The sequence below is a fragment of the Papio anubis genome, chromosome 12, assembly GCF_008728515.1.
Source record: "Papio anubis isolate 15944 chromosome 12, Panubis1.0, whole genome shotgun sequence".
NCBI classification, from domain to species: Eukaryota; Metazoa; Chordata; class Mammalia; order Primates; family Cercopithecidae; genus Papio; species Papio anubis.
This window is the reverse complement of record NC_044987.1, coordinates 56,127,713-56,152,007: the sequence shown is the minus strand read 5'-3', so window position 1 is coordinate 56,152,007 and position 24,295 is coordinate 56,127,713. Positions and strand designations below refer to the sequence as shown.

Genomic DNA, 24,295 nt, shown 5'->3' with positions numbered 1-24,295 from the left:
AAAGGTTATTAAAAAAACTAAAATTAGGCTGAGTGTGGTGGCTCACACCTGTAATCCCAGCACTTTGGTAAGCCGAGGAGGAAGGATTGCTTGACCCCCAGAGTTCAAGACCAGCCTGGACAAAATAGGGAGGCCCTGTCTCTACAAAAAAATAAAAAAATTAGCTAGGCGTGATGGCTTACACCTGTAGCACCAGCTACTCTGGAGGCTGAGGTAAGAGAATCTGCTTCAGCCCAGGAGGCAGAGGCTGCAGTGAGCCATGATGACGCCATTGCACTCCAACTTGGGTGACAGAGTGAGGCCCTGTCTCCAAAATGAATAAATAAATAATACAAATAAACAATACCTACTTTTATTTTTATTTTTGAGATGGAGCCTTGCTCTGTCTTGCCCAGGCTGAAGTGCAGTGGCACAATCCTGACTCACTGCAGCCTCCGCCTCCTCGGTTCGAGCAATTCTCCTGTCTCAGCCTCCCGAGTAGCTGAGACTACAGGTGTGTGCCAACACACCCGGCTAATTTTTGTATTTTTTAGTAAAGGCAGGGTTTCACCATGTTGGCCAGGCTGGTCTCAAACTCCTGACCTCAGGTGATCCACCCACCTCAGCCTCCCAAAGTGCTGGAATTACAGGCATGAGCCACTGCACCCAGCCAAATACCTACTTTTAAAGATGTATTCTGAAATACAAATATAGTATCTGGGATGTTTTTTAAAATAATCCGTGTGTGTGTAGATCATTGTACTATTTTCTCTACTTTTGTATGATTTAAATGTTCTATAATAAGATGTTTTAAAGTCACACCTGGAATCCCAGCATTTTGGGAGGCCAAGGCAGGAGGCTCACTTGAGGTCAGGAGTTGAGAACAGCCTGGGCAATACAGGTGAGACTCTGTCTCTACAAAAAAATACAAATATTAGCTAGGCATGGTGGCATGCGCCTGTAGTCCCTGCTACTTGGGAGGCTGAGGTGGGAGCACTGCTTGAACCCAGGTTGAGACTACAGTGAGCCATGATCTTGCCACTGCGTTCCAGCCTGGGCAACAGAGCAAGACTGTGTCTCAAAAAAAAAAAAATTTTGTTTTCTTCTCACTGTCATCCAGGCTGGAATGTAACAGCCTGATCTTGGTTTACTTCAGCCTTGACCTCCTGGGGTCAAGAGATCCTCCTGCCTCAGCCTCCTGTGTAGCTGGGACCACAGGTACACACCAGCACACCTGGCTAATTTTTTCATTTTCTGTAGAGACGGGATCTCATTTTGTTGCCTAGGCTGGTCTCAAACCCTGGCCTCAAGTGATCCTTCCGCCTTGGCCTCCCGAAGTGCTGGGATTACAGGCGTGAACCGCCATGGCTGGCCCAAGGTAAATATTCTATAACCAATATAAGGAAAACATAGGCAAGTGATTCCAGCTAGCTTTTGAGACGGAGTTTTGTTCTTGTTGCCCAGGCTGGAGTGCAATGGTGCGGTCTCATCTTACTGCAACCTCCACCTCCTGGGTTCAAGTAATTCTCCTGCCTCAGCCTCCCAAGTAACTGGGATTACAGGTGCTACCACCACGCCTGGCTAATTTTTGTGTATTTTTAGTAGAGATGGGGTTTCACCATGTTGGCCAGGCTGGTCTCGAACTCCTGACCTCAAGTGATCCACCAGTCTCAGCCTCCCAAAGTGCTGGGATTACAGGCATGAGCCACTGCGCCAGCCCAGCTAGCTTTTATACTGAGCATAGTGTGTTCATAAATTCATTATTCCAACAAAGATTTATCAAGTACTAAGCCTTATGCTGAGATCATATCCTACATGTCATCAGTAATAACAGACTGCAAATTCTCACTTAGGAATTAGAACCCAGAGAATTAAATTACCTTCACCCCTCACAGTTTCAGAATAGCTGAAGTTGATTTCCAAAGAAGGCTGGGAATGAGAACATGAACAAATATATATGATGCTATGCTACCAAAAATATCAATTAAATTTTATATTGTAGATTAGGTAACTTATATAGCACTATCAGGCTGAAGGCACCAGCACTATCAGGCTGAAGGCACTTGATCCTAACACTACTTAGGAAAACTAAAGGTATTGTGATGGAAAAAGAACAAACAAAGGCCAGGCACAGTGGCTCACGCCTGTAATCCCAGCACTTTGGGAGGTCGAGGCGGGTGGATCACTTGAGGTCAGGAGTTCGAGACCAGCCTGGCCAACATAGTGAAACCCTGTCTCTACTAAAAATACAAAAAATTAGCCAGGCGTGGTGGTGGGGCGCCTGTAATCCCAGCTACTCAGGAGGCTGAGACAGGAGAATTGCGTGAGGTGGAGGTTGCAGTGAGCTGAGATCACGGCCACTGCACTCCAGCCTGGGTGACAATGCAAGACTCTGTCTCCAAAAAAAAAAAAAAAGAACAAACAAAACAAAACCAGCTGCTTACTGTAACTAAGAAGTTATAGTAAGACTTTGGCTGGGTGCGGTGGCTGACACCTATAAATCCCAGCACTTTGGTAGGCTGAGATGCGCAGACTGCTTGAGCCCAGAAGTTCAAGACCAGCCTGAGCAAAATGGCGAAACCCCATCTCCACTGAAAAAGACAAAAATTAGCCTGGTGTGGTGGTGTGCACCTGTGGTCCCAGCTAACTGGAGGTTGAGGCAGGATGACTGTTTGAGCCCAGGAGGTTGAGGTTACAGTGTGCTGTGACTGCACCACTGCATTCTCTAGCCTGGGTGACACAGCATGACACTGTCTCCAAAAAAAAAAGAAGTCTGAAATCTACCCACCTCACAGGAATTTTGGAAGGATTAAATGAGATAACAGTCCTGATGTTCTGTAGGGGAAACTGCCACAGGGACCATGAAAGGCCAGGTTCCTTCTCTCATCAGGTACGGTCTAGAATAGGTAGCTTTAGGAGTAATAACAAAAAAGAGTGGGAATGCTTCCAGGTCTCTCTTCAATTTTATAACTTATTTAAGATCTGGGTAAGGTCTAGCTGATTCCATAGTCAAATTTTATTTGTTCAACAAGCATCCAACAAATATTCACTGAACACCAATTATATTCTAATTACTATGTGGCTTTTTATGGTTAAAAGAGAAAAGTTTATCCAGACATTTACAGTTGACAAAGAACTTTAGATTATCAAATTTGATCTTTCCAATGTCCCTGTGAGGTAAGTAGCCCCATTTTACAACTAAGAATGTAGCGGTAAATTTCATTTTATGGAGAAAATGAGGCTAGGAGGGTTAAATAACTTGCCTTCAGTTAATGGTTCCCAAGCCTGATGGTGTATCAAAATTCCTTAGAGATTCTTAAGCCCCATTCCCAAAGACTTTGATTCCATGTACAAAAGGATGGCCCCGAAATCTGAATTTCTGATTTCCTCCTCTATAGGAGGAATAATAATTCCAACAACTTCACAGAATGGTTCTAAAATTTACTCAATAAGATATATGTATGCCAGGTGTGGTGGCACACATCTGTAATCCCAGAGACTCAGGAAGCAGAGGTAGGAGGATTGTTCAAGGCCAGGAGTTCAAGACCTGCCTGTAATCCCAGCATTTTCGGAGGCCAGAGTGGGAGGATCACTTGTGGTCAGCAGTTTAAGACCAGCCTGGATAGCGAAACCCCCTTCTCTACCAAAAAAAAAAAAAAATTAGCCATATATGGTGGCGTGCACCTGTAGTTCTAGCTACTCAAGAGGCTGAGGTGAGAGGTTTGCTTGAGCCCAGGAGTTTGAGGAGGCAGTGAGCCATGATAGCGCCACTGCCCTCCAGCCTGGGGTGACAGAGCGAGACGTTGGGGGGGGAAAAAAAAAAGATATATGGAATGTATGTAATCTTAAGTACCCATGTATTCGAGTAAGCCCTGAGTTGCATAGCTCATTAACATTAGTCAGGATTACACACAGTTCTTCTGATTCCAAATCCCCTTCTATTACATTAATCTTAATGCTGCTGATAGTAAAGTACCACCATCATAGTTATTATATTGTAAAGACTGCTGCTAGAGATTTCATTTATACATAAATTATCCCAACCAGACAAACAAAATGTAATTTAAGGGCCGGGCGTGGTGGCTCATGCCTGCAATCCCAGCACTTTGGGAGGCTGAGGCGGGCAGATTACTTGAGGTCAGGAGTCTGAGACCAGCCTGGTCAACATGGTGAAATCCCATCTCTACTAAAAATACAAAAATTAGCCGGGCATGGTGGTGGGTGCCTGTAATCCCAGCTACTTGGGAGGCTGAGGAACAAGAATCACTTGAACTTGGGAGGCAGAGGTTGCAGTGACCCGAGATCGCGCCACCGCACTCCAGCCTGGGTGATAGAGCGAGACTCAGTCTCAAAAAAAAAACAAACAAACAAAAAAAGAAAAGAAAGAAAATGTAATTTAGGGCAGGCCCAGGGGCTCACGCCTGTAATCCCAGCACTATGGGAGGCCAGGGCAGGAGGATCACTTGTGGTCAGCAGTTCCAGCCAACATGGCGAGACCCTGTCTTTACTAAAAATACAAAAATTAGCCAGGTGTGGTAGTGTGCACCTGTAATCTCAGCTACTCATGAGGCTTGAACCCAAGAGACAGAGGTTGCAGTGAGCTAAGATTGCGCCACTGTACTCCAGTCTGGGTGACAAAGTGGGACTGTCTCAAAACACAAACAAAAACTCAATTTAATTCAGGCCTGCCACATGCTAATAAATTTTTGGAGTACAATTTTCTTATCTGTTAAATGAAGAAAATCACAGTCAAAAGTGAACATGGAATTTGTGAGAAATACCCTATAAAAGTGTCTATAGCACTTGGCAACTCAAAACAGTCAAATAAATTTACCCATCACCCACTACACTGTTCCTTTTACAATCTAAAAACTTATCTAAAAGCGAAAAAATCTAATTTAACAATTATGTTTACCTGAAATAATCGTGCAATGGAGAGTAGCATTAATCCAAATAAAAAGCCATTGTACTGAAAATGAATATCTGGACTTAGGTCAAGGAAAGACAACAGAGGATATCAAATTCATAATGAACTATACCAGCTGATGGAGTATAGAAATTCCAAATGCTTTAACAGCAAAATTAAAGACAAAAAATACTACTACTAATGTGGACTGCTCATAAATAAGTTTTCTATAAACAGAGTCAAATCTTTTTTTTAAATATATATATATATATTTTTTGAGATGGAGTCTCACTGTCACCCAGGCTGGAGTGCGATGGCGCAGTCTTGGCTCACTGCAGTCTCCGCCTCCTCCTGGGTTCAAGCGATTCTCCTACCTCAGCCTCCTGAGTAGCTGGGACTACAGGCGCATACCACCACACCCGGCTAATTTTTTTGTGTTTTTAGTAGAGACAGCGTTTCACTATGTTGGCCAGGCTGGTCTCGAACTCCTGACCTTGTGATGCCCCCACCTTGGCCTCCCAAAGTGTTGGTATTACAGGCATGAGCCACTGCACCAGGCCTAAATACATATTTTTAGTTTTGCTAATCTCTGTATCATTCCCATTTTGCCAAAGCAAACACCATAGTCAAATCTTTAGTTGAAACTTACATGTGGGGGCGTGGTGGCTCACACCTGCAATCCCAGCACTTTGGGAGGCTGACATGGGTAGATCACGTGAGACCAAGCGTTCAAGACCAGCCTGGATAACATGGCAAACCCCCATCTCTACCAAAAATACAAAACTTAGATTTTGTGGCACACAACTATAGTCCCAGCTACTTGGGAGGCTGAAGCACAAGAATCACTTGAACCCAGAAGGCGGACATTGCAGTGAGCTGAGATTGTGCCACTGCACTCCAGTCTGGGTGACAGAGCAAGACTGTCTCAGAAAAAAGAAAAAAAAAAAAGGAAAGAAACTTATGTTCAATGACATCTTAGACTAGATGATGATTTAAAATATATATATTTTTTTCATTTAAAAAGAAATTTATGTTTAAGAAGAAAAACAAAACTTTCCCAGGTTTTTCCTACCTTTTCTACCTTAAAGGCCCCACAGCTAAGAGGCAAGAAGTTTTTTATTTGTTTTTTAGAATTAGGGATGAGAAAGGAAGGGACCTAACTGCTAGTAAAGCCACCTGCATGCAGCATTGCATTGTTTATAGGACATACACAATCTTATGTATTAAGCCTCACAATGAACCTGTGAGGTATTTAGAATTATCCTCATTAGAAATACTTTAAAGATTAAGAGATTAAGCCTCAGAGACATTCATCCACTCATGGTCCTAAAGCTGCTGATGGCAACTAAGATTTGAGTTCAGGTTACATTGAAACCAGAGTCTGGGTGCTTTCCTCCACACCAGGCTACCTTTATGAAAACTGCAACTATTAGCGTCCATTACGAGGATTTTAATTACATTCAGAAGCCTTGAATTTAAAAACTTTGCCTTTTAATATGTGGTAAGCCAAGATGGTAGAAAAGCACGAATGCCTGACCATTCCCACACGCACACTGTGATATGCCTTTTCCAATTAAAGGTATTTGGAATAACGTGTTATAAAACTATTGAATATATATATCAGATTAATATAAAAATAGTTCACAATCTCAGTACATTGTTTTATTGATGATTTAGCTGGTTCTCACATATCCCACTAATTTTTCAGAAATGAAATACTCTAACCTCAGAGTCCAGTGAAGTTGGGCAGAGACCACACAGTTAAGTGAGCCTACTAACCCACCCCACACCCATTTTCAGAAGCAGCTCACATCTCCAATCATTATTACAGAAAACATTAATCTTATATTAGTATATATCAGAATAAGTAAGGGAATAGTACATAGAATATCAAGGATACGATCCACAATTAATAACCCGAAGTTCCACAGAAGTAATACTGATAGAATAAATTTTGGCTTTTCTGTAAGTTCTTTACCCACTTTTTTTCCATCAATGCATTTACAGCACCTACATTGAAACATTAGGAAAGAAACAGAAACAACTTTGCTCTTCACTGGAACATCATTTCTGCAGAGTAAACTATGATACATTAGTCATTCCTGACAAACTACGAGCCATTCTTTTTTTTTTTTTTTTTTCCAATTTTTCTTTCTTTTTTTAGAAGGGATAGGGTATCACTATGTTGCCCAGGCTGATCTCAAACTCCGGGGCTCAAGCGATCCTCCTGCCCTGGCATCCCAGAGTCCATGCCATTCTTGATTTCTTAAAAAGGTCACAGCAAGCTGAGCAGGGTGGCAGGTGCCTGGCTACTCAGGAAGATGAAGTGAGAGAACCATTTGAGCTTGGGAGTCTGAGGCCAGCCTGGGAGACATAGTAAGACCTTGTCACTAGAAAAAAAAAAAAAGGGGGTAGCACAAACAAGGACCTCAGGGCCTATTCCATGTCTTTTTCTAAGCTATGCTGATCTAAAACAAAGTCTTCATTTAATAAAATTAAAAATAAAAAGTCACGTAAACCCCAAAGTGGGGATTTTGAAAATTGAGAGAGCATACATTATTTCAGTCCTTAAGAGTAGAAACTGCAGACCAGGCTGATTTAGCACTCTAAATTATATATCACATAATACCAGCCAAATTAAGAACAGAACTGCAAATGTGCAGCTCCTGACGGTCCAAATGATAATTAAAAAACCCTTATGTAAAAATGCATGACATTTAAATGTTGAGATATATTACTAAGTGACAACAGCAGCAGGTGACAAAACAGTAAAATCCTATTTTTATTTTATGAAAATTATATTCGAACACAGAAAAGAGACTAAACTAACATACACCAAAATGTTAATAGTGGTTAGTACAGGTGGGGGAGTATGAATCATTTTTACTTTGCGTGTGTGTGCTTTTCCAAAGTTTTTACAATGGACGATATTTAAAATGTGTTATATTTGAATAGTGGCAAATTCTAACATTATAAATCTAAAACAAATAATAGATGCAATTAAAGGGGGACTAGCAAAGGTATCCTCCTTTTCCCCTATGGAGCCTCAGTTCCCTCATGAAGAGGCAATAAACTTACAGGGTCATTGAGAAAATTCAGTAAGTTAATCTGTATATCATGCTTGGTTCTGGGAAGTGACACACAGATTTCAATTTTTTTTTTTTTTTTTTTTTTTTTTTTTTGAGATAGGGTCTCAGCCTGTTGCCCAGGATGGAGTGCAGTGGCGTAATCACAGCTCACCGCAGCCTTGACCTCGCAGGTTCAAGAGATCCTCTGCCTCAGCCTCCCAAGTAGCTGGGACAACAGTCCTCGGCAACCAGAGCTGGCTAATTTTTGTATTTTTAGTAGAGGCAGGGTTTCACCATGGTACCCAGGCTGGTCTCAAACTCCTGAGCTCAAGTAGTACACTAGCCTTGGCCTCCCAAAGTGCTGGGGTTACAGGCATGAGCCACTATGCCCGGCTTTTCAACAATCTTTTTAACTATTCCCTCTACTTTGCAGATGGAAATGAATTCTATTTCCTCTCCCTTTGTGCTGGTATACTCTTTCCCTGGAAGCCTGAATTCAAACATTTTGAGTTAAAAAGAGTATACTAAAAATTACTTTCCCTTTCAACTCTTGCCAGGTCATAAACAGATTGAAAGGAAGGGTTTCAAACGGGATTATTCAATGAGAATGTGCAAGGGTTAAGACATTCCCAAGGGACTCTTTACTGACTGGGGCAAGGGTTCAGTGTAGAGGGCCTCACAAACAGAAACGGTCCATTTATGACAAGGGTCATTAAATGAACACTAGTCACTGTTCTGTCACAATCACATCAGCAAGCTTAAGAGTTAGGAAAGAATGAGGCCGGCACAGCGGCTCACGCCTGTAATCCCAGCACTTTGGGAGGCCGAGGTGGGTGGATCACGAGGTCAGGAGTTCAAGATCAGCCTGGCTAACATGGTGAAACCCTGTCTCTACTAAAAATACAAAAATTAGCCTGCCATGGTGGTGTGCACCTGTAATCCCAGCTACTCAGGAGGCTGAGGCAAGAGAATTGCTTGAATCCAGAAGGTGGAGTTTTATAGTGAGCTGAGATCGTGCCACAGCACTCCAGCCTGGGCGACAGAGCAAGATTCCATCTTGGGAAAAAAAAAAAAATTAGGAAAAAATGGAAACTGACATTAACTGAAACTGAAACTTAGTACTTGGAAGTCACTGTGCAAGACATTCTATATATGTGTATTCAATACTTAAAATTAACTTATAAGTAGAAGTTATAAAACAAAAATTTAAAACATAAGCATAATTTAAAATAATGAAGAGTCTTCATGAAGGAAAGCATACGGAAACAACTAAAAGCACTCAGTGAAATTTCTTGAGTTTACTAGAATGAAAGCTCAGTAAAAGCAGGCTTTGGTGGTTAGCACAATGCATATGTGTGCGCTACCGTGCACGTACCATGTGCATCCCCCAAGATAGGGTAGGTGACGGAAGCCTCTGGGGGCCTGCTGCAAGGAAGCAAAGAAAAACATATGGAGCTATTCTGGGCGGGAGAAATGGCCCTAGGACTATACTTGGGACTACGTCTTTTCACAACATTCATAATCTCTTGTTCTACCTCTGCCTTGTAACTCCACCTTATCCCCATTTATTCCACAAGATTCAGCTAGAGAGATTTAAACATGTAGTTTAAAGCACAATACAATTTTTCATTGTTCTAGCATTTGCTATCATATAAACTTTGCTCCTCCTAAATCAGGAATAAGTTAATACTACTTAACACTGTAATATGTCTTCAATATCTTCCATACAAAATGACATGCTCCAGACTTACTCATGGACAGCATACACAAAGAGTACATCCATAAAGATGACGGAAAATCTCTGGAAAAGTAAGGTCCTTGAGCTGGAGTAATTCAAATTGCGAACATTCAGCATCTCTTGATCAAAATATTTGGCGACATGTGACAGGATATACTCAAACCATGCAAAGAAAGGGGGGTAATCCAACGTCCACTCTGAAGTTGCCTGTGATAAAAAAAAGAAGACCAAACGTATCCTAAGTAACTGAATAAACAAGGATGGTGCAAAGATTTAAAATTTTTCATTCTGTGGTCTTTAAAACAGCACAATGAGGCTGGGCGCGGTAGCTCATGCCTGTAATCCCAGCACTTTGGGAGGACTAGGCAGGTGGATCGCTTGAGTCCAGGAGTTCAAGACCAGTCTGGGCAACATGGTGAAACCCTGTCTCTAATTTAAAAAAAAAAAAAAAAAAAAAACCCACAGTGAAATGCAGTTGCACTTAAAATGTGCCCTAAATTAACAGAACAATTCCTATGTAAGACTGAACAGAACACTAAAACCTGTCTTCTAAATTATTTAACATGGTCTTCAATTTCCTTAAATAGAGTCAACTATACTTAAAGGAAATTAATTTGAAACCTGGAGTTGATAAACTTGGTTATGACATAGTTCTACTCATCTAAATAACAAATAATTCACTAACTTAGGTTCAAATTCTGCCTTAGAGACACAATCTCCCTATTTGTAAAATGAGGTATTATGAAGATTAAATGAGATAATACATATGAAACATATTTATAAACAACAAAATGGTACACAAATGCTATTATATTTTGTTTCACTAAGTTATATGATCCTGGAGAATAGAAACTATCCTTTTCGTTTTGTATCTTCAGCATTTATTAAGTGCCTGACACGTTGTTCGGGATCAAATAACCATTAGTTAAATGAACAGTTGCTAACAAGTAAGTGAAAACAGAAATCATATGAAAATATACAAGCTTTAGAATCGTATATTAGATCTATGTAAGTCTCAGTTTTCTTTTTCTTTTTTTTTTTTTTTTTTTTGAGACAGAGTCTTGCTCTGTTGTTGCCCAGGCTGGAGCGCAGAGGCACGATCTTGGCTCACTGCAAGCTCCACCTCGTGGGTTCGAGCCATTCTCCTGCCTCAGCCTCCAGTGTAGCTGGGAAAACAGGCACCCGCCGCTATGCTCAGCCAACTTTTTGTATTTTTAGTAGAGACAGGGTTTCACCATGTTAGCCAGGATGGTCTCAATCTCCTGACTTCATGATCTGCCTGCCTTGGCCTCCCTAAGTGCTGGGATTACAGGAGTGAGCCACTGCGCCCGGCCTGAGTCTCAGTTTTCACACCTATACAACAAGGATAGTAGGATCTACCTCATGGGTTATGGTATTCCATTTTATATGTACATATAAAATACTATATATATGGTATTGAAACTCACAGAAAACTCACACAAAATTTGCCTTAAAAAAAACTCCCTGGGCCGGGCACAGCGGCTCACACCTGTAATCTCAGCACTTCAGAAGGCAGAGACAGGTGGATCACCTGAGGTCAGAAGTTCAAAACCAGCTTGACCAACACGGTGAAACCCTGTCTCTACTAAAAATACAAAAAAAAAAAAAAAATAGCTGGGTGTGGTCGTGGGTGCCTGTAATCCCAGCTACTCAGGAGGCTAAGACAGGAGAATCGCTTGAACCCAGGAGGCAGAGGTCACAGTGAGCTGAGATCGTGCCATTTCACTCCAGCCTGGGTGAGAGTGAGACTTCATCTCAAAGAAAACAAACAAACAAAAAAACCAACTCCCTGTCAGCAGAGTACTGCTTTTGATCAAGAAATTTCTGAAGCGATATCTCTTTTTCATAAAGTATTACACACAGTTTAGTAATTTGTACCAGAAACAAAAACACAAGCTGGGTGCAGTGGCTCACGCCTGTAATCCCAGCACTTTGGGAGGCCAAGGTGGGTGGCTCACCTGAGGTCTGGAGTTCGAGACCAGCCTGGCCAACATGGTGAAACCCCATCTCTACTAAAAATATAAAAATTAGCTGGGGCATGGTGGCGGGTGCCTGTAATCCCAGTTACTTGGGAGGCTGAGGCAGGAGAATCGCTTGAACCCGGGAGGCGGAGGTTGCAGTGAGCTGAGATTGTGCCACTGTACTCCAGCCTGGGTGACAGAGCGAGACTCTGTCTCAAAAAAAAGAAAAGAAAAAAAAGGAAAAGAAAAAGAAATAAAAATACAGGTGTTGTTTTTATAAACAATATGAGAGAATGGTTTGTATATTACCTGATGTCTACACATCACATCTGATTATTCCTTTCCTCATAAAATCACAAAACATTAGCAACAGACAGGATCTTAGAAATAACTCACTCCAAATCCTCATGGGCCAGATGAGACACTAAGGCCCAGAGACATGAAGTATCTTTTCTCTATGTAACTAGATAGTGGCAGCGCCAGGCCTAAGAATCCAATTCTTCCTCTTTCCCAGTCCATTGCTCTTTCAAAAAGTGTGGTAGATACTATACCTCCCAATGTATAGACTGGGAAACTCATTTTGAAGTAAGGGGATTCCCTAGTAGTGCAAGAGGACAGAACTGAGAAGAGATCACAATTTTTATAAAGATTAATTAGATCTATGGTTGCAGAAAAAACTTTTTTTTTTTGAGACAGAATCTAACTCTGTCACCCATGCTGGAGTGCAGTGGCGTGATTTTGGCTCACTGCAACCTCCGCCTCCCAGGTTCAAGCGATTCTCCTGCCTCAGCCTCCTGAGTAGCTGGGATTACAGGCACCCACCACCACGCCCAGCTAATTTTTGTATTTTTAGTAGAGACGGGGTTTCACTGTGTTGGCCAGCTGGTCTCGATCTCCTGACCTCATGATTCACCCACCTCGGCCTCCCAAAGTGCTGGGATTACAAGTGTGAGCCACCACACGCAGTCAGAAAACATTTTTAATATCAGTAATATTTACCTAGTTTATATATGAATCTTTAAAAAAAGTGAAAATTAAAACTTACCTCATAATACCACTGTGATATTGGCAAACTGTGAGTGATAGCAAGCCAGTTGCGGTGTACTTCAAAATCTGTGGAATGGCTACTCAAAACAATTAGATGAATAAAATGAGATTTTGCAATATTTATCCATTTCTAATTCCCATAGCTAGGCTTTTAAATGGACTGACATTCCCTAAGCAGTCACAGTTCACTGTCCTATAGAGACACAAATAGACATTATGTAATCCTTAACTTCACTTATCTGGAGGTCAGATCTTCTGGAAAGTTGTTGAGCAATCTACAAGTCAGTGAAAAGGATTTCAGAACTATCTAAAGGGCTGACAAGAAGCCCAGACTTTTTCTTTTTCTGTTTTGAAACAGAGTCTCCTTCTGTCGCCCAGGTTGGAGTGTAGTGGGCCCGTCTCAGCCTCAGCTCACTGCAACCGCCACCTCCTGGGTTCACGCGAGTCTCCTGTCTCAGCCCCCCGAGAAGCTGAGACTACAGGTGTGTACCACCAATCCTGGCTAATTTTTAGTAGAGATGGGGTTTCATCATGTTGGCCAGGCTGGTCTCAAACTCCTGACCTCAGGTGATCCACCTGCCTCAGTCTCCCAAAGTGCTGGGATTACAAGTGTGAGCCACTGCCCCTCGTTTGGCCCAAACTTTTTCTTACAGGCGGCCCTCAGGCCTTTGCTCAGAAGTGACTTCCTCTTGCTCACAAATAACTCTAACAAAATTCATTACCTGTATACTAACACGTAAGTTTGAGTAAGAGTTCATCTGACAGAGAAGGTGGGAAAAGATCCTTGCCTTGACTTTCCCATGTCTCCAAATTCTCCCTCTGCCCATCACTATATAGATCTAAGGATCACCCATCTTCAGTAAAAATGTTTTCCTTTTTGACCACTGCCGTACCGCCCCTCCACATTTAGAACAGCACCTGACACATGGACAGGTTCAATACGTTCTTGCTGAATATCCACTCACTAAAGTCAACAATGAGTTCCACAGCAAAGCCCAATTTACACTTTCCAATGTTTTACACAACCTTTCCACAATGACAACTTTCTCCTACCTCCAGCCAACCCCTTCTGTCTCAATCACGGTTTTCCCTTCCTATATTCACCAGGGACATGCTGATATTCCCCTAGGTTCAGTTCTTGGTCCCCTTTTTACACAACTTATTCTGCTCTGGACAATCTTATGCAAACTTTCTGGTTCCATTGTCAATTGTATTATGATGACTCCCAAATTTTTTTTTTTTTTTTGAGACCAAGTCTCGCTGTGTTGCCAGGCTGCAGTACAGTAGCGTGATCTTAGCTCACTGCAACCTCCATCTCCCGGGTTCAAGCGACTCCCCTGCCTCAGCCTCCCGAGTAGCTGGGACTACAGGCACAGTGCACCACGCCTGGCTAATTTTTTTTTTTTTGTATTTTAGTAGAGATGGGGTTTCACCATGTTGGCGATCTCGATCTCCTGACCTCGTGATCAGCCAGCCTCAGCCTCCCAAAGTGCTGGGATTACAGGCAGGAGCCACCAGGCCCGGCCTACTCCCAAATTTCAACATGCAACATCGGCTTCTTTCCTAAGTTGTAGAGACAGACACCTCCGATTTCCTGTTAATAGTCTCACTTGCATTTCCTACAGATTTTTCAAAATCTCCACTCAAAACTGAACTGATGACCCATCAATCCCAAGTCTAAGTATGTATACCCAACAGAAATGCATTGTATGTTCATTAAAAGACACATATTATAAGAATGTGCAAAATGGGGCTGGGCGCAGTGGCTCACGCCTATAATCCCAGCACTTTGGCAGGTCGAGGCGGGTGGATCATGAGGTCAGGAGATCGAGACCATCCTGGCTAACACGGTGAAACCCTGTCTCTACTAAAAATACAAAAATTACCCGGGTGTGGTGGCAGGCACGTGTAGTCCAGCTACTTGGGAGGCTGAGGCAGGAGAATGGCGTGAAGCCGGGAGGGGAGCTTGCAGTGAGCTTAGATTGCGCCACTGTACTCCAGCCTGAGCGACAGAGCGAGATTCTGTCTCAAAAAAAAGAAAAGAAAAAAAAGGAATGTTCAAAGTAAAACTATTTGCAACAGGCAAAAAGTGGAGATAATTCAAATGTCCACAAACAGCAGAATGGCTAAATAAATTGTGGTGTTTTCACACAATGGAATACTGTAGGGCAGCAGTTCTCAAAGTGTGATTCAGGAATTCGCAGGGAGACCCTTTCAGGGAGTTTGAAATATATACTATTTTCATAATAATATTCAGATGTAATTTGTCCTACCTTCACTCATTCTCTCACAAGTATACAGTGATGTTCTAGAGGCTACATAATATGATGTCATCACTCTGATGGCCAGTGACATTTCTGCTTGTATATTCTTGTGCTTGAACAATTTGTTTTAATTTGTAAAATGGTAATTATCTATTATACAGCCCACATAAACATATAGCTCTTTATGACCCTCAATTATTTCTAAGAAGTGATTCTGACTAAAAAGTTTGAGAACCAGTGATATCTAGTGATAAGAATGAAAAAACTATAATTACACAACAACGCACAAACTTAATGTTGAGTGAAAGCCAGACCCAAGAGAACAGGTTGTATGATTACATTTGTATAAAATTCAAAAACAAACAAAAAAACCCAAACAAAAATTCAAAAACAGGCAAAATTTAACCTATGCAGTTAAAAGTCAACATCAGAGGCCAGGCATGATGGCTCACGCCTGTAATCCCAATACTTTGGGAGGCCAAGGCGGGTGGATCACTTGAGCTCAGGAGTTCGAGACCAGCCTGGTAACATGGTGAGACCCCATATCTACAAAATATTTAAAAATTAGCTAGGCAAGGCAGCACACCCCTGTAGTCCCAGCTACTCAAGAGGCTGAGGTGGGAGGACTGCTCGAGCCCAAGAGGCTGAGGCTACAGTGAGCCAAGTTTGGAGCCATGGGAGACAGAGGAAGGCCTGGTCTCAAAAAGAAAAAAAGGTGAGAATATCAATACCCTTGGCGGGGTGGGGTTGCAGGGAGTGGCTAGAAAGACACACGAGGGATAATATTCTGCTTATTGATCTGTATGCTATTTACAGATGTATTCACTTTGCAAAAATTCAGTGAGCGGTACATTTATGATTTGCACTTCTGATATTTTATACTGGATTTTGTATGGAATTCTAGGTTGAAATTTGCTTCCACTGATCTTTGGAAGCTTATTCCATTGGTTTTTAGTATAAAATGCTGATGTTGGTTAAGTCTCTTTCCTTTATGGTTTTCCCTTCATCTCTGGAAGTTTCCTGTTTCTCCTTTTCATCCATAGCAGTATGAAATGTCTAGTGATTAATGTCTTTGTGAGGGTCTTTTTTCATTAATTATGCTGAGTATGTAGTGCCTTTAGCTCTGGGAAATTTATTATTTGCTCATCTCCTCCCCTGTGTTTTTTTTCTGAAACTTTAAACGGATGCTAGATACCCTAGATTGAACTTATAATTTTTATCTTTTCTCTCATATTTTTGAAAGATTTACTCAATTTGTCCTTAATTTTAGCAATAACATTTTCTATTAACTACAGTTTCTCTGATAATTCCTGTTTCATAGCATCTGTTCTTGTTTTATAGATATGTCGTTTTTACTCTCTTTGGAGTAGCACTTACAAAATTTGAGTAGGTTTGGGAACACTTTCTTTTCCTATATAGTTGTACTATATAGATTTTTTTCAGTCTCTTTTTTGGTTACTTTAGTTATTTTGTTGTTTCCTATTCAAAACTGTTAGAGCTTCACTTTTGTTGGAGTGCTGGGATTACAGGTGTGAGCCACTGCATTCATCTGTAAAAGTAATCTTAATTGCTGAAATGACACTTGAAAAAAAAAAAAAAGCAAAACTAAGACTAGAGACATAATGATAAAAAGCAAACAACTATTTTTTTAACTGCATTAAAAAAATCTACCATCAGCTGAGCACAGTGGTTCATGCCTATAATCCCAGTATTTTGGGAGGCCATGGTGGGAGGATAGCTTGAGGTTGGAAGTTCAAGACCAGCCTGGGCAACATAATGAGATCCCCATCTCTACAAAAAACTTAATGATTAGCTGGTATGGTGGTGTGCACCTGTAGTCCCTGCTACTCAGGAGGCTGAAGCCAGAGGATGGCTTGAGTCCAGGAATTTGAGGCTGCAGTGAGCTATGATCGTGCCACTATACTCTAGCCTGAGCAACAGAGTTAGACCCTGTCTCTAAAATTTTTGACCACCATCTCCAGCTAATTCTTTGTATTTTTTTTGTAGACACGGGGTTTCACTATGTTGCCCACGCTGGTCTCAAACTCCTGAGCTTAAGCAATCTGCCTGCCTTGGCCTTCCAAAGTGCTGGGATTACAGGTGTGAGCCACTGCACCCAGCCCTGTCTCTAAAAATTAAAACAAACAAAAACCTACCATCTCTTACTTGTCCTATGATAGCTTCTTAAATTGAACTCCCCATCTTCACTCAGGCCCTTCATTAATCTAGCTTTCACACTGCAGTCAAAATAGTATTTCTAAATCACGAATGTCATATTTCCCTTTTAATTGACCTCTGCCCTCCGGATAAAATCTAAAGTACTTAACATAGCCTAAAAGATCTTTTTGGATCTCGCTTATTCACCTTTTCAGCCCATTTCTCACTATCCTCTCACTTGTTTTTGTCTTACTCTACATTCACCTTTTCCCTCTGCCTGCAACACTCCATTTGAGGTAGGTTCTTTAACTCTTACCATTTCACCAGTGGCTTAGAGAAGCAGCTTGCCCTGTCATGTAGCCAGTATGTAGCAGAGCCAGATTCTAACCAGGGCAGTCTGACTCCCTAGCTATGGCTCTTAAACCACCAAATACTTCCAAAGTTAGTTGTTGTTTTCTCTGCAAATCCTTCCTAACCTCAAGGCAAAATAAATCTTTAATTTGTTCATTTCTATCTCTAATGCCACCACTCCAATTCAAGTCAGCATCTTCTCTCATGTAGACTTTCTCAAAGGGTCCCTAGCCTTCGTGACTCTCCTGCCTCCTCCAATCATTTATATGGCAGCCAAAAAATATTTTATAAATGCAAATCATTTCCACTGAGTTTATACAATCAAAATCTAAATTTTTCAACCTGGCTTTATAAGATCTGGCATGATTTGGTGCCTATCTTTCCAATTTCACTGTGCATGTTTCTGTCTCTGTTGCTTATTCCATGCCAACTACACTGGCCTTATCACAGTTGCCCAAATAGGCCAATACTTTCACACCACAGGGCCTATATTTATACAGTGTGCTCTTTCAGGTAAGTTCTACACATGTGCACACACCACATACTCTGCATGGATGGCCCTCTCATTCATACTTTAGGCCTCCAATTAAGTCAGTTCCTCAGAGACATTCTCTGACACCTAATCAAAAGTATATCTTCCTTCTTGGTCCCAATAGGATCCTGTTGTCCTTCTTCTTTTTTTTTTTTTTGACAGAGTCTTGCGCTGTCACCCAGGCTGGATGGAGTGTAGTGGCACGATCTTGGCTCACTGCAAGCTCCACCTCCCAGGTTCACACCAGTCTCCTGTCTCAGCCTCCCGAGTAGCTGGGACTACACACGTCCACCACCACACCTGGCTAATTTTTTGTATTTTTAGTAGAGATGGGGTTTCACCGTGTTAGCCAGGATGGTCTCGATCTCCTGACCTCATGATCCGCCCGCCTCGGCCTCCCAAAGTGCTGGGATTACAGGCATGAGTCACCATGCCCAGCCTCTTCTTCCTAATACTTAATCCAAATTGTGGTTATGTAACTATATATTTGCATTGATTTGTTTCTGGTTCTGTTATACTTACTAAACTACACACTTCACAGGGCCAGGGATCATATCTATTTTGTCCTCCCTTCTAGCCTAGCAACAATACCTGGTACATAATAAAGCAGTTAGCAAATGTTTTGTTGAACGCTGCATTTACCCTATAGCTTCCCTCTCACATCCCAGCAGTTTCCGATTTGAGAAGCAGAGCATTAACTACAATTAAAAACATTCTTTTTAAAATATATTAAGTGTTTCATAAATTTGCATGCTATCCTTGTACGTGGACCATGCTAAGCTTCCCGTATCATTCAATTTTAGTGCAGGCATACCTTAGAGATGTTGTGGGTTTAGATCACCATAATGAAGTGAATATTGCAATAAAGTGAGTCACATGAATTTTTTGATTTCCCACAGCATGTGAAAGTTATGTTTACACTGGTCAGCACGGTGGCTCATGCCTCTAATCCCAGCACTTTGGGAGGCCAAGGCAGGCGGATCATGAGGTCAGGAGACCGAGACCATCCTGGCTAACACAGTGAAACCCCATCTCTACTAAAAACACAAAAAAAATTAGCCGGGTGTGGTGGCGGGCGCCTGTAGTCCCAGCTACTCGAGAGGCTGAGGCAGGAGAATGGCATGAACCCGGGAGGCGGAGCTTGCAGTGAGCTGAGATCATGCCACTGCACTCCAGCCTGGGCGAGAGCAAGACTCCGTCTCAAAAAAAAAAAAAAAGGTTATGTTTACACTATACTATAAAGTGTGCAATATTATTATGTCTAAAAAGACAGTGTACACCTTCATTTTAAAATACTTTATTGCTAAAACAAAGCTAATGATCATCTGCACCTTCGGCAAGTCCTAATCTTTTTGCTGGTGGAGAGTTTTGCCTCAATGTTGATGGCTGTTGATTGATCAGGGTTATGGGTGCTAAAGACTGGGGTGACTGTGGCAAACAGTTTTTTTTTTTTTTTTTGAGATGGAGTCTCACTCTTGTCACCCAGGCTGGAGTGCAATGGCATGATCTCGGCTCACTGTAACCTCTGCCTCCTGGGTTCAAGTGATTCTCCTGCCTCAGTCTCCTGAGTGGCTGGGATTACAGGTGCCTACCACCACACCTGGCTAATTTTTGTATATTTAGTAGAGATGGGATTTCACCATGTTGGCCAGGCTGGTCTTGAACTCCTGACCTCAGGTGACCTGCCCGCCTCGGTCTCCCCAAATGCTGGGATTACAGGCATGAGCCTGGCAAGACTGTGGCAATTTCTTTTTTTTTTTTTTTTTTTTTTTTTTTTTGAGACGGAGTCTTGCTCTGTTGCCCAGGCTGGAGTGCAGTGGCGCAATCTCGGCTCACTGCAAGCTCCGCCTCCCGGGTTCACGCCATTCTCCTGCCTCAGCCTCCCGAGTAGCTGGGACTACAGGCGCCCGCCGCTGCGCCCGGCTAATTTTTCTATTTTTAGTAGAGACGGGGTTTCACCATGGTCTCGATCTCCTGACCTTGTGATCCACCCGCCTCGGCCTCCCAAAGTGCTGGGATTACAGGCGTGAGCCACCGCGCCCGGCCGACTGTGGCAATTTCTTAAAACAACAGTGAAGCTTGCCACATTGATGGGCTCTTCCTTTCACAAAAGATTCCTCTAGTATGCAATGCTGTTTGATAGCATTTAACCCACAGTAAAACTTTCAAAATTGGAGTCAATCCTTCTTCTCAAACCCTGCCACTGATTATTAAGTTTATATAATATTCTAAATCCTTTGTTGTCATTTCAACAATATTCACAGCATCTTCATTAGCACAGTGCATCTCAAAAGAAACCACTTTCTCTGCTCATTCATGAGAAGCAACTCCTCATCCACTCAAGTTTTATCATGAGATATCATGCAGCCATTCAATCACATGCTCAGGCTCCACTTCTAGTTCTCTTGCTATTTCCATGGCATTTGCAGTTACTGCTTCCACCGAAGTCGTGAACCCCTCAAAGTCATCCACTGGAGTTGGAATCTAATTCTTCCAAACTCTTGTTAATGTTGATATCTCGACCTGCTCCCATGAATCATGAATGTTCTTAATGGCATCTAGAATGGTGTATCCTTTCCAGGTTTCAATTTACTTTGCCCAGATCCATCAGGGGAATCACTATCTATGGCAGATATAGCCTTATGAAATGTATTTTTTTTTTTTGAGACGGAGTCTCGCTCTGTCGCCCAGGCTGGAGTGCACTGGCCGGATCTCAGCTCACTGCAAGCTCCGCCTTCCCGGGTTCACGCCATTCTCCTGCCTCAGCCTCCCGAGTAGCTGGGACTACAGGCGTCCGCCACCTCGCCCGGCTAGTTTTTTGTATTTTTTAGTAGAGACAGGGTTTCACCGGGTTAGCCAGGATGGTCTCGATCTCCTGACCTCGTGATCCACCCGTCTCGGCCTCCCAAAGTGCTGGGATTACAGGCTTGAGCCACCACACCCGGCCATGAAATGTATTTCTTAAATAACAAGACTTAAAAGTCAATACTGATTGGGCATGGTGGCTCATGTCTATAATCCCAGTACTTTAGGAGGCCATGGCAGGCAGATCGCTTGAGCACAGGAGTTCAAGAACAGCCTGGGCAACATTGTGAAAACCCATCTCTACTAAAAATACAAAAATTAGCAGGGTATGGTAGCACACACCTTAAGTCCCAGCTACTTGGTAGGTTGAGGTAGGATGATTGCCTGAGCCCGAAAGGTGGAGGTTGCAGTAAGCTGAGATCATGCCACTGCACTCCAGCCTGAGTAGCAGAGTGAGACCCTGTTTCAAAAAAAAAAAGCAACTAGTCAACTGGCTGCAGAATAGATATTACATCAGCAGGCATGAAAACAACATTAAGGCTGGGCACAGTGGCTCATGTCTGTAATCCCAGAACTTTGGGAAGCAAAAGTAGGAGGATTGCTTAAGCCTAGGAATTCCAGGCTGGCCTGGGCAACGCAGTGACCCCATCTCTCCAAAAATAAATTTTAAAAAAAAGGCCGGGCATGGTGCTCATGCCTGTAATCCCAGCACTCTGGGAGGTTAAAGAGAGCAGATCACGTGAGGCCAGGAGTTCAAGACCAGCCTGGCCAACATGGCAAAACCCCATCTCTACTAAAAATATAAAAATTAGCAGGGCATGATGGTGTGCACCTGTAACCCCAGCTACTTGGGTGGCTGAGGCAGGAGAATTGCTTGAACCCGGGAAGCTGAGGTTGCAGTGAGCTGAGATTGTGCCACTACACTCCAGTGTGGGAGACAGAGCGAAACTCCACCTCAAAAATAAATAAATAAGAAAAAAAAAAGAAAGAAAAATAATGGCTGGGTATGGTGGCTCATGTCTGTAATCCTAGCACTTTGGGAGGCCAAGACAGGTGGATCACTTGAAGTCAGGAATTTGAGACCAGCCTGGGCAACCTGGTGAAGCCCCATCTCTGCAAAAAATACAAAAAGTTAGCTGGGCATAGTGGTGTGCATGTGTAGTTCAAATTACTTGGGAAGCTGAGATGGGAGGATTGTTTGAGCCCAGGAGGTAGAGGCAGCAGTGAGCTGAGATCACACCAGTGCACTCCAGCCTGACAAAGTGAAATCCTGCCTCAAAAAAGAAAAGAAAAAGGAAAAATATTGACCAATGAGGTGGCTCAGGTCTGTAATCCCAGCACTTTGGAAGGGCTCACTTGAGCCCAGGAATTCGAGATCAGCCCGGCAACACAGTGACACCTTGTCTCTACCAAAAAGAAAAACAACAACAACAAACAAACCAAACCAAAACACATACACATAGATAGATAGATGACAGACAGATAATAGAGAGAAAAAAAATTAGCTGGGCATGGTGGCATCTGTCTTCGTCCCAGCTATTCGGGAGGCTGAGGGAGGAAGATTGCTCAAGCGCAGGAGATTAAGGCTGCAGTGAGCCATGATGGTGCCACTGTACTTCACCCTGGGAGATAAGAGCAAGACCTTGTCTCTAGGAAAAAAAAAAAAAAATTGGTTTCTGAGCAGTAGGTCTCAACAGTGGGCTTATTCAGTAAATCATGCTGTAAATAGATGTGCTGCCATCCAGGGCTTTGTTGTTCCATTTATAGAGCATAGGCAGAGTAGATTTAGCATAAGTCTTAAGGGCCATCGGATTTTCAGAACAGTAAATGAGAACTGGTTTCAACTAGATGTCCTAGATGGCATCTTCCAATGTAAGTCTGTTTCTTCTACCTTGAAAATCTATTGTTTAGTGTAGCCACCTTAATCAGTGATCTTAGCTAGATCTAGAAAACTTACTGCAGCTTCTACATCAACACTTGCTGCTTCACCTTGTACTTTATTATGGAGATGGCTTCTTTTCTTTCTTTCTTTCTTTCTTTTTTTTTTTTTTTTTTTGAGATGGAGTTTCGCTCTTGTTGTCCAGGCTGGAGTGCAATAGCGTGATCTCAGCTCACTGCAACCTCCGGTTTCAAGTGATTCTCCTGCCTCAGCCTCCCAAGTAGCTGGGATTACAGGCATGCTCCACCATGCCCGGCTAATTTTGTATTTTTAGTAGAGACGGGGTTTCTCCATGTTGGTCCTCTGGTGATCCACCCATCTTGGCCTCCCAAAGTGCTAGGATTACAGGCACGAGCCACCGTGCCCGGCTGATGGCTTCTTTTCTTAAACCTCATGAACCCACCTCTGCTAGCTTCCAAATTTTCTTCTGCAACTTCCTCACTTCTCTTAGGCTTCAAAGAATTGAAGCGTTAGGGCCTTGATGTGGATAAGGTTTTGGTTAAGGGAATGTTATGGCTGGTTTGATCTATCCAGACCACTAAAATGTTCTCCATATCATCAAGGTTGTTTCACTTTCTTATCACTTGTGTATTCACTGAAGTAGCACTTTTAGTTTCCTTCAAGAACTTTTCCTCTGCCACAACTTGGCTGTTTGGCACAATGGGCCTACCTTTCAGCCTGTCTTGGCTTTCAGGATGCCTTCCTCATCAAGCTCAATCATTTCGAGCTTTTGATTTAAAGTCACAGATATGTGACTCTTCCTCTCACTTGAAAACTTAGAGGCCTCTGTAGGGCTATTAATTGGCCTAACTTTATTATTGTATCTCAGTCAACAGGGAGGCCTGAGGACAGGGAGAGAGATGGTGGTAGAGCAGTCGGAACACACAGCATTTATTAAATTCACCATAGTGTTGCCCCAAAGCAATTAGAATAGTAATATCAAAGATCACTGATTACAGATCATCGTAACAAATATAATAGTAATGAAAAAGTGTGAAATATTTCAAGATTTACCAAAACGTAACACAGACACAAAATGAGCACATGATGTTAGAAAAATGGCGTTGATAGAGTTGCTCAATGGAGAGTTACCACAGCCTTCAATTTGTTAAAAAAAAAAAAAGAAAATGCAGTATCTGTGAAGTGCAATAAAGCAAAGTGCAAAAAATGAGGTATTCCTGTACATGTGCTGCCAAAGTGAGTGCTATATACCTTCTTAACCTGGACCAAGAGCAGTATTCAAAATAACAACCCTGGCCAGGCATGGTGGCTCACGCCTGTAATCCCAACATTATGGGAGGCCGAGGCAGGTGGACCACTTGAGGTCAGGAGTTTGAGACCAGCTCCCGGCCATCATCGTGAAACCCAGTCTCCACTAAAAATACAAAAATTAGCCTGGCGCGGTGGTGCACGCCTGTAATCCCAGGTACTCAGGAGGCTGAGGCAGGAGAATCATTTGAACCCGGGAGGCAGAGGTTGCAGTAAGCTGAGATCGTACCACTGCGCTCCAGTCTGGGTGACAAGGTG

At 42.5% G+C, this 24,295-nt stretch overlaps 1 protein-coding gene and 1 non-coding gene across 6 annotated transcripts in view; both read right to left on the bottom strand.

Annotated features, from left to right (window-relative positions):
• Positions 1-24,295, bottom strand: part of ALG8 (ALG8 alpha-1,3-glucosyltransferase) — a 38,181-nt gene that overhangs the window by 12,534 nt on the left and 1,352 nt on the right. For 3 of the 5 annotated variants that reach the window (XM_009186988.3, XM_021926352.2, XM_021926353.2), the window contains exons 2-4: positions 9,705-9,898; positions 6,786-6,895; positions 4,895-4,962 (exon numbers count right to left, since the gene is read on the bottom strand). In XM_009186988.3, the coding sequence (XP_009185252.2) occupies positions 4,895-4,962; positions 6,786-6,895; positions 9,705-9,898 (372 nt within the window). Of the gene's footprint in view, positions 1-4,894; positions 4,963-6,785; positions 6,896-9,704; positions 9,899-12,718; positions 12,798-24,295 lie in introns of all 5 variants that reach the window. The other 2 variants (XM_009186986.3, XM_009186987.4) reach the window with 1 other exon arrangement.
• Positions 18,747-18,849, bottom strand: LOC116269863. Its single transcript, XR_004177677.1, has one exon. It is a non-coding gene; the product is annotated as a U6 spliceosomal RNA (small nuclear RNA).